Consider the following 10,292-nt stretch of genomic DNA (forward strand, 5'->3'; position numbering starts at 1 on the left):
TAAACTAGCCCCGACGCACGCGTAGCCGTACTGATCCTGTAGGGGGCTGCAGCGGGCCCCTAGCCGCGCCTGCTCGAGTCTCGTCAGCGCAGGTGTCTGCTCCAGGACAGCGAGCGCGAGAGGTAGGCAGCAGGGAGCGCCCAAGGGCCCCGCGCGTGTTAACTCTTAAGTAGGCAATGCTTCCGCTGGACCCACCGCAGCGTGGCGGCGGGCAGGGGCCTCGCGCGGCAGCCCCTTTAAGGGAAGGGTTCTCGCGCCCGGGCCCAGGGACAAGGAAGGTCGCGCGCTGCGTTGCAGTCGCCTGCGGCGGGCTCCGGCCATGCAGCGTCTTTGGGGCAGCAGGTGGCTGGTGGCCGGGGCCTCCTTGGCGGCGGGGGTGGGGCTGGGCGCGGCGTGGGGCACGCGGCGGGGCGGCGGCGCGCCCGCGGGGGGGTTGCTGGCCCGCCTGCCCGTGGTGCCGGTGGTGGCGGCCGCCGCCTCCTCCCCGCTGGTGCCGGGGGGCGCGGCCCGCGGCGAGCTGGCCAAGTACGGGCTGCCGGGGCTGCCGCAGCTGCGGAGCCGCGAGTCCTACGTGCTGTGCTACGACCCGCGGAGCCGGAGCGCCCTCTGGGTGCTGGAGCAGCTGCGCGGGGAGGCGCTGAGCGGCCCCTCGGACCGCGCCGCCTGCGACTTCCGCGAGGACGAGTCGGTGCACGAGTATCACCGCGCCACCAACGCGGACTACCGCGGCAGCGGCTTCGACCGGGGCCACCTGGCGGCCGCCGCCAACCACAGGTGGAGCCAGGCGGCTATGCAGGACACTTTCTACCTGAGCAACGTGGCGCCCCAGGTGAGTGGCCCGCACTGAACCCCGAGGTCCCAGCGCAGGTGAGGGAGGCGTGGGGCTGCCCCTGGGTAGGTAGCGGTCACCGTCCCCTAAGGGAAGCCGAGGTGCTTGTGTAATCACGCGACTCCAGGAGCTGGGGCTCCAAGAGAAAAGGGAGAACTGGCAACGCTGGGAATAGGCCGGGTTCCTTCCCTTAGGTGGGGAAGGGAGGTGCCACCAGACTGAGTTGCTCTGCCCCTTTCCAGCTGAAGCGGGATTGTGGCCTTGCTATTCAAGCAAGAACCCCTCTCCCTGGAATGTAAGGAAGGGGATATGATTACTGAAAACACAGGAGTCCGCTTCACTTTTAAAACTGCTCTTCTTTTTTGTTAATTTCCAAAACATCATGGCTATGTCAACACTGTGCATTGTTGAGCAATAAGAAATGCAAATGAGGTGCGGGGATGACTTATCACCATGCCTCATTTGCATACCTAATGAGCAGCCACTTTTGCTGCAGGGCTTTTGCGCAAGAAGGAGCAGTGTAGACAGCTCCTTCCTGCGTAAAAGCCCATGCAGCAAAAATGGCGTGTCATTAGGTATGCAACTGAAGCACGGTGATATTCATCCCTGCGCCTCATTTGCATATCTTATAGTGCAACAATGCGCAGTGTAGATGTAGCTCATATGAGTAAACATCTCAAATGCACCTACATAGAGCTTTAAGGACTGATTTGTAACTACCAAGGACAAAGGGGCTTTCAGTCACATTGAAGTCAAAACTTGCCGTTTCAAAAGAACGCATAAAAAGGCAAAGTAGGATACACCAATCTCTGTACAAGAGGCATAGAAATGTAGGGCTGGAGGGGATCTGGCATGGTTCCCTATGGTGAGGCAGGACCAAGGAAACCTAAACCATCTCTGACAGGTGTTTATCTAACCTACTCTTAAAAACTTCAAATGTGGGAGGATTCCACAACCTCTCTTGGAGGCCTAGTCCATAGCTTAACTACTCCTAGAATTACAAAAGTTTTTCCTAATATCTAATCTAAATCTACACTGCTATAGATCAAACTCATTACTTTTTGTCCCATCTTCCATGAGAGTGTCTCTGCTATGTGGGAGGGAGGAAGCCTAGATACCACACAGATGTACAGGGAGAGGGGTTTCTCCTTTCTAGACACAGTGAGGGAGATGTCCAAGTTCCATTCTCCCACCCCTTCAGCAGGATGGGTAAACTGTTGCATGAACAAGGGGAAATTCAGGCACTGAAGTGGAGAAGTCCAGTGGAGTTTGAGGGAGCCCATGGTTCTTGCTGCACAGGCTTACAAACTGTCTCTCACTCGCAACATGGGTGGTAAACATGCCCCTGAAGCTTAATTCCATCTGAAAAACTCTCACATGGTGCACTTCCTTCTTGATGTAGCTGTACTTTTATTGAGGGTTAATGGCTTTTCCCCTAACTCTAGTGCTTAAGTCTACCTGCTCAAACTTTCTCCATCTCCAGAGAATTACTTCAGCTCTTAAATTGAGGAGCTCTGTGTAAGTTACAGTATTTTGCACTTGAATACTGAAGTACAGACTTTTGGCAGGCCCTTTTGGAATAACCTTTCCTAGACCATCTTTCCCTTGTTGGAAGTTAGCTTTCAACTCCTCAGATCTAGCCCAGTTTTTCTACCCTCTAGGGAATAAATGCTGCCTGACAAATCAGGTCATATTTCTGCCTTCCTGGACCATGCTTCTGATAATTACTTGTGCCTGCTGGGCTAATGACATTTTAACTAGTGGAGTTTTTTGTGGATCTGAATAAACTCTCTCTTTTCTGACATAGGCTGATAACTCTTCCACCTACAGCTGACTCATATGAGGGTGCTGGTCTGGATTTACAGCACCATTAGAATGTAAGCAAACCCACCTCATGTCTTCATAGAAGGAGCTGGGAATATCATCAGTATTAAACTTAAGCTTTTAAATTAGTGGAGGGATTTATTTATGCATAGTAGTAAATTAGTCCAAGGCATGATTTTTCAACATTCTGCCTGGCTCTGGGGATGAATTTCCAGACAGACCTGGGAGGTTAATGTCCTCCTTTCAGAAAATGATAAAATCAGTTTTTTAAACATCTTCATAATTTGCTAGCAAAGTTTTGACCATAGTAATATACTCATGAATTTCAGCTCTCTCCTTATAGAAGTCAAATTTACCAATATTTAGTTTTCTCAGATAATTATTTTATTTCGGGGCCTTCAGGTGTGGGATGGCCTTTTGTGGGAACAGTTTGCTCTCAGGAGCTGAATGGGTCTTTTTTAACCTCTGTTTGAGAGTTACCCTTTCTGACAACTCATTTTTCTCACCCAAACCCTTTCTACATTCCACAGTTTTCCTATCCAGCCATTTGTTTGTCCCTCTGAAGGCCTCAGACACTTGATCTATTTCTGCCCATTAGCTGTTCACATTTACTTTAACCTCTGTATTCCCTCTTAAAGTTCAATCTCACTCTTTTCTCTGACTAATTCTGTGAATATTCTGTTGAACCAAATGAAATCACAGGCAATACAGAAGGTAGGATCTTCCTGCAGTATAGAACCTGCTGCCACATCATTAATGATCTGGGCTAAGGGTTTCTTGTGACTGATCAAAATCTTGCCTTCCCCATTTTGACTGGTCAAACCCCTCTGTCTTGCTAGTTAGTTTACAATGAAGGAAGTTACCTCAGTTTTATGTTTCCAATGAATTGGCTGACTCTTATTTTGTGACTGACATTAATCATTTTCCAGTCCAGATTTATCACTGTGTAGGTGCTTAGATGGCTGCTATCAGAGTTACTAATGGCTTGACTAGGTGGGGAAATTTACCAGAACTATAATGATACAGCAGTTGTATGGCTACAGCAGTACTGGTATAATTCTTCCTGTGAACACTTATCCTGGAATAGGAGTGTCCACATGGAAGTGGTACTGATATAGTGTATAGCAGACCTGAGTACTTCATAATCTTTAATGTATTTGTCCTCCTAACATTGGTGCTCCTGAGCTCCAGGCCAATAGAGGGACTGAGAACTACTGGACAAATCTGTCTTTGTAAAAGGAGATAATCATATAAATTAACTCAAGAGCCACTTGTATTTCCCATCAAACTAAGGCCTTGATCCTGCAAACACTCCCATGTATGCATAGCTTTAGTCATGGGAGTAACCACAATGAAGTAAACAGAATATTTTCACACAAAGTTAAGCAGATAAATAAGAGTTCATAGCAGCATGAAACTTTGTCTCTGGTCAAGGATTAAACCAAAGTGACTTCAGATACACACAGGATTTCTATGAGAAAACTTAGTTTTATGCTTCCCAAACTCATGCTGAAGATGATTAAAACCATCAGCTAAATAAACAACCAGTGTGGCCAAGTAGGTAGAGAATGGGACAGGGATGAAAGATTCCAAGGCTAGATGGGATCATCAGAATCAAAGTCTGACCTCTATAGATATAGGCCAGTCTGAATTTTTCTTCATCTTCACCTCCCAGCCATTGCATCTTTTTATACTTTTTGTCTGGTAGATGGAAGAGCTCATTACCAATATTTGTTCTTCTTTACAGACTACGATCAAGTCATCTCTGCACCTTCTCTTTAAACTAAATAATTTGAATTTTTTGACTCACAACAAGCCATTCTCAGCTGCTCACCATGTTCTCAGCAACCTGGATCCTATTCCTGAGCTCAGCCTCATTTTCCCTATTTGTAAAATGGGGGTGATGAGTGTAGTGAAGTTTACCGATAAACTCTATATAAGAGATGGATGATTAACTTAAAATGGAAAAGCTTAGGATGTAAGGGTGCATGGGAAGAGCGAACGGAGCTCAGGCTGACTTCCATAAGGACTCTTTCCTGCTGAATTTTGTTTCTAGGTTCCTCATTTGAACCAGAAAGCGTGGAATAACCTGGAGAAATACTGCAGGAGCTTAACAAAGTACAACAAGAATGTATATGTCTGCACTGGCCCACTCTTCCTACCCAGGTACATTCTAGAGCTGGATTGAAATGGATTTTAAAACATGCATCATGCAGAGAAATTAAGATGGCAGACGAATATGACTTGCCTTGTCATGCTCTCATCAGAAAGGTCAGAAATAGTTTTGTACAGCTATTCCGTAAATACTGCTTTAAATACACACACATTTTCCAGGTATGCCCATAGGGATTTTGTGGGCTAGTTCATTATGCTTGGGATTAGTTTATATTTCTTTCAGTTGAATAAACCCCTGAAGGGACACTATCAGGTTAAAAATAATTGAATAGAGGAACTCAGATTACCTGGGTAGGATTGAAATGGAAATAGTTTAACTTTCCATTAATGCTTGCTTTCTGCACTTAGTTTTGGAACATGACAGTAGCTTATTCATCTTGCTCTGTATTTCATAGTCACTTTTACAGTCTGGGTGTCATCTTCTTCTAGTGCTAGATCTGACTATAGGTGCATTGCCACAGGCTATAATAAAGGACTAATCTGTTTCATTGCATAGTCAGGTATGATCTTTGGCTGCAGTGAACCATGTTTCGAGGCATGAAGGACAATCACTTGAACTGAATCAGTTAAACACCAAAATAGATACAATAAAAGGGGTGATGGGGAGCTCTAACCCTAATCCTTGTTTTGCAGTGAGTTCATTCCAGTTTTGTTGCGTATTGTGTATCTCCCAGCTTACTGAGGGTGTAGATCCTGCTTCAGCTCTTGACAAGTTTAAATCAAGAACTGATCTCTTTCTAAAAGAGATACCCAACCTAACCAGAAAATATGGGCTTTATGCAGGAAACACTGGGTGAAATTCTATATCCTGTGTTATGCGAGAGGTCAGACTAGATGGTCATAAGAGCCCCTTCTGGCCTTAGCTACGAATGTATTCATCTAAAGCAATGAAGACACAATCTCTGTCCCGAGGGGTTTGTGCATGAATTCTAGGTAGCAATAACAATCTTCTTCTTTGTGCAGGATGGAGGCTGATGGGAAGATGTACGTCAAGTACCAAGTGATTGGTAAGAACAACGTGGCAGTCCCCACACACTTTTTCAAAGTGCTCATCCTAGAGAAGCTCAGTGGAGAGATTGAGCTGCGCTCCTATGTGATGCCCAACAGCCCCGTGGAGGAGACAATCTCACTCGAACGTTTCCTGGTTCCTATTGAGAGCATTGAGCGGGCCTCTGGCCTGCTGTTTGTTCCTAACATCTTGAAAAGAACAAACAATTTACAGGCCATCACTGCTGGACGCAACAGCTGAACACACCCATCGAATTGATGACAGTGGGGTGAAGTTATCCAGTGAAAGTCCCTTTCGGTACAGTGATTTATCAGGGGTGTGTCTGGGCTCAAATTTAGCCTGCTTCCCCCAGTCTGGGAGCTTTTCATGGGCCTGCATTAATTAATCTGGTTGTCTGTTTCCTGAGGATAGCAAAGATGAATCCTTGTATATTTGTCCCTAAAATGGTTCCTGGAACTTAATAAAAAGTCAGGGCAGTATCTAAAATTGATGACATAGTAATGACCATTAAGCCCCCCATCACTACTATATTGACTCAGGTAAGAGGACACCAAAGGAAATGCTCTTGGTGAGCTATATGCTTTCAGAATATGACACACAGGAAAGCCACTTGGTTCCTAGGATTAACAATCTTTTTGGGATAGGTGACTTTACCATTCTCCCTATGGAAAAAGCATTTTATACCAGTTTCATTAATTCTCACTGAAAATTCAAAATATGGATTAGTTTCTTAGTGGCACCTAGTACTGTGATGATGCACTTGACTCTTGCAACTATTCTTCTGTTCCTCATTGTTATAGCTGGCAGACTGGACTCTGTCCTTCAAGTAAACAGGTTTTAAGGTTTGTGATTGTAGAATATGGTGACCATATTTTCTGATCCAAAAATAGGGACACATTGGCCACGCTCTTTGACTACATTAGCCTTGCTGATTGACCCCTTAGGCGCTACCCACCTGTCACAGGAAGTCCTGCCCCTCAGGTAGTATTTCTGGGGTCAAGATTGACACACACCCTCTCTAAGAATTCCTCCCACCATCCTCTACCAATGGATTTGGGCCCCATAGGAACCCTCCTCCCATGCAACTATACTGCAATTGCATTAAGCTAGGCCCCAGACCTGGGGTCCCATGACACTACAGTGCTCGGGGTCCAACCTCAATTCAAGATGAGTGAGGATCCAAGGCCTATTACTTTGCAGTGTAGATGCAGCCCCGCTTGACTCAGGGCCCGGGAGTCATCTGGAATTATCCCACAATTTCATGGGACAACTTACTTAGTCCTCTTAACAGTATGCAGGGGGGTGCAAAAGCACTCTCCCATGGTCCCCCAAGTAAGCATGCTCCGGCCAGCCAGGGAAGGAAGGAGCAGTGTGCTGCCAGAGCCTCCCTCCCCCATGCTCTGGCTGGGGAAGGTGGGGATGATTTCCCTGCTTACTTGGGAGACCATGGGGGTGCATTCAGACCCTCGTGGTCCAGATTTACAAAAAAAGCACCCCCCACAGAAATCCCTGCATATGGGCTTGTTACTGGTATCAATTAACTGGTAATGGGAGGGGGCTGGAGCAGCTCCCACCTTGCAGAGGGCCTGCTACAGTCAGGGGTTGCTCTCTGCGCCAGTATCCGTGGGGAGTCCAGCTTACTGTGGACAGGGACTGCGTCGGAGGGAGCTGGCGGTAGCCCCAGTGTGACTTGACATTACCCCATTAACTGATGAATGGGAATTTACATCCCTAATGAGATGTAATGCAACTGCATTTTTTGAAGTTACTTTGCAAAACTATCAAGTGCCTTCCATTTCCACAAGCCATAATGACAATACTGAACTAACTGGCACTTACAGGATGGAGAAAACCATGGACTAGCCCTCCCCACCACTGCTTGAATAGTACATTTCCCCTGGAACTCAGTGGAGCTGGGCTATTTTATATGTAAAGCTACTGAGACATATTTCAATACATGATGGCAATGCCTATATTATGTAAATTATCTACTAATAATTGCCAAATAAGACCACTTCCCAACCTGCTTACAAAGCTAGGATTGGGCCCAAAGCAATCTCTGCTGACATTACCCAAGAAGATCTGGTTAACATTTAGTCACCCTTCAAAAATATGAGCGACCAATCAATAAAAGCCCCAGCACCTGGTAGAGGCAGTCTTTGAAGAAAATTGGAGAGTCTTTGAATTGCCTTCTTCTGAGGTGGGGTCTTTAGCATAGGTTTCACTTCACTTTGCGTGTCAGAACTCAGAAATGCATTGTCATAGCTAACTCCATTCAGGTCTAGGGAACTTGCAGCCCAAAGCCAGAACAACAAATCCCTTGAATCTGGAAGTCAAAACATCTCATCTCTTCACAGAGCGCACAAAGAGCTTGTTTACCCAGACACACAAGTCATGACAACCCCTCTGTAGTGAGAGCATACATCCTGCCTCAGTGGATGTGCCAATCACATGGCATGTTAACACAGTTTAAATCATCAAATGCTTGGGTGAGGAAGACTCACAGTCTGTCCATCATCCACATTGGAGTGACATGGTGATTTCACTGCTGTGGTAACAGAGCCAATCTCTCTGTGGGCTCTTGGAACCCGGGTGTGTCTGCTGGGAAGGAAGAGGCCAGGGCTGCCTCTATTGCAATGGGTCTCAAACTTTTTTGGCTCATGGGCCATGTAAACCTTGCTGCAGACCACCAGTTGCTAATGGAAACTCACTGTTAATTACACCTGAGCCATTTTGCTAGTGCTGCAGCTTGGCAGAATGGTTTAATTTAAATTATTAAACAGATTAAGCATTTTAAATAAAGTAAACTTAATTTATGTCCAACACAAAAGGTTTCAATGTTTTCTTTATGGCAGGGGTGGAGAACCTTATTTTGGGTCGGGGGTCACTGACCCACAGAAAAATCAGTTGGAGACCACATAAGTGAGAAGCAAAAAAACTCCTCCAAATCCCCCCAAACCCTCACTGACATGGCCCGAGACACCTCTTCTGGCACGCCGGTCCCCACAGGGTGAGGGGAAGGGACAGGGAGGACTGCGGTTCAGGGCTTCCCATAGGCCAGATTTATTTTTCTGGGGTTTCAGAGTTAGTTGATTTTGTGGATCCCCTTAGGCTCTGGGGTGGGGACAAAAATGGGGGGTTCAGTGTGCGGGACAGGGCTGCCAGTGAGTGGGATAGGGGGTAGGATTTGGGAGGGAGGTGGGGTCCAGAAGGGGAAGAGGTTGCAAGATCTGGGTGGGAGATAGGGTACAGAAGCAGGCTGGGCGTAGGGAGCTTGAAGCAGGTTGGCTGGCCAGCCAGTGGGTTGCCCTGCAGTGTTTGGGGAGTGGTTTCAGGCTTTTCCCTCCCTGCAGGTCCCAACCCTAATTTTTAATACAAGGAAACAAACACTCCTGTCCTGCCTGGGGCAGGCAACAACCTCAGTGCAAGCCCGGCGCTAAACATGCACATGCCTAATGCCATGCAGCACCCACCACATTAGTGCAGGGAGCTGGCTCCAGCCCACACCCAAAAAGCATCAGACACTTGCATGCCCCAATCACAAGTGGCTCAGCACAGCTTAGAGCGAGGCCGCATGTTACATGGCCTCTTTTTCTAGTTAATGTCCCCACCTGTAGAAAGGGGTGGGACTTTAGCCCCTGCCCTTTGACTGGCACGTTTTGACTGGTCAAATGTGCTAATGTCACAGCGCCCTACACCCTCCTCACAGAGGAGCAGTTCCCATGGCATCCACAGCATCCCCAGATTTAGGGTATCTGGTGCAGGAGGCTGAGGCACTGGTGAGCATAGTGCAGGGGTGCTCGGGCTGCACGGGGGGAGGGGGGAAAGATGGTGCTGGCTCACAGGAAAGATGCTGCTCACACAGGACAGGACCATTGGGGGAGGGGGCATGTTCGCATCTCACACACCCTGTGTATGGGCCTTTAAATCCAGGACATTTCATTACTTGATGGGGACACTGGGACGGAGTTTAAAAATAGGGACTGTCCTGGAAAAACCAGGCTGCATGGTCAGTGTAGGACGGTATAGAGCCAACTGCCCTCAGGCTAGCTCACTGCTTACTTACAAGGGAGGTTATCACTGAAATTCCATCCTTGGTAGCTTAAATGTCCATGACCGGGGCAGCTGACAGACTTGCAGGACCCATGGGCAATATGGGTGGGGGCCTGGCTCCATGCTCCTGGAAGGGGCAGGGCTGGAGGCAGTGAGCCCTCAGCACCGGCCAGAGCATGCTGCAATGTGTCCCCCACCCCAAGCCAGCCTTCAACACTGCCTGGTGTGTGCCATGCGGGGCTCCAGCAGCAATTTAAAGGTACCAGGGCTCCTGGACTCTGCTACAGAGGCAACGGTTGAGCCCTGGGGCAAGTTGCTCCCTTTATCCCACCCAGGTCTGACCATGATTCTAAAGGACACTCCACTTCCTGTAAGCAAGTTAATGTATAATGGCAACAAAGT

The 10,292-nt window shown here is 47.6% G+C and overlaps 1 protein-coding gene across 1 annotated transcript; it reads left to right on the plus strand.

The window, feature by feature from the left end:
- Positions 1 to 139: 139 nt before the first annotated feature.
- Positions 140 to 6,682, plus strand: ENDOG (endonuclease G). Its single transcript, XM_025182594.3, has 3 exons — positions 140 to 829; positions 4,710 to 4,819; positions 5,792 to 6,682. The coding sequence occupies exons 1-3, from the start codon at positions 320 to 322 to the stop codon at positions 6,075 to 6,077; spliced, it is 906 nt and encodes a 301-aa protein (XP_025038379.3). The 5' UTR covers positions 140 to 319; the 3' UTR covers positions 6,078 to 6,682.
- The last annotated feature ends 3,610 nt before the right edge of the window (positions 6,683 to 10,292 follow it).

This window comes from Pelodiscus sinensis, chromosome 23 (genome assembly GCF_052426305.1).
Source record: "Pelodiscus sinensis isolate ZL-2025 chromosome 23, ASM5242630v1, whole genome shotgun sequence".
Lineage (NCBI taxonomy): Eukaryota > Metazoa > Chordata > Testudines > Trionychidae > Pelodiscus > Pelodiscus sinensis.

Bases quoted from the DNA above. Each gene is read 5' to 3' on its own strand.
- ENDOG (XM_025182594.3), top strand. From the start codon at position 320: ATGCAGCGTCTTTGGGGCAGCAGGTGGCTGGTGGCCGGGGCCTCCTTG. The intron at 830-4,709 runs GTGAGTGGCCCG...TTTTGTTTCTAG, and splicing joins TGAGCAACGTGGCGCCCCAG to GTTCCTCATTTGAACCAGAA. The intron at 4,820-5,791 runs GTACATTCTAGA...TTCTTTGTGCAG, and splicing joins GGCCCACTCTTCCTACCCAG to GATGGAGGCTGATGGGAAGA.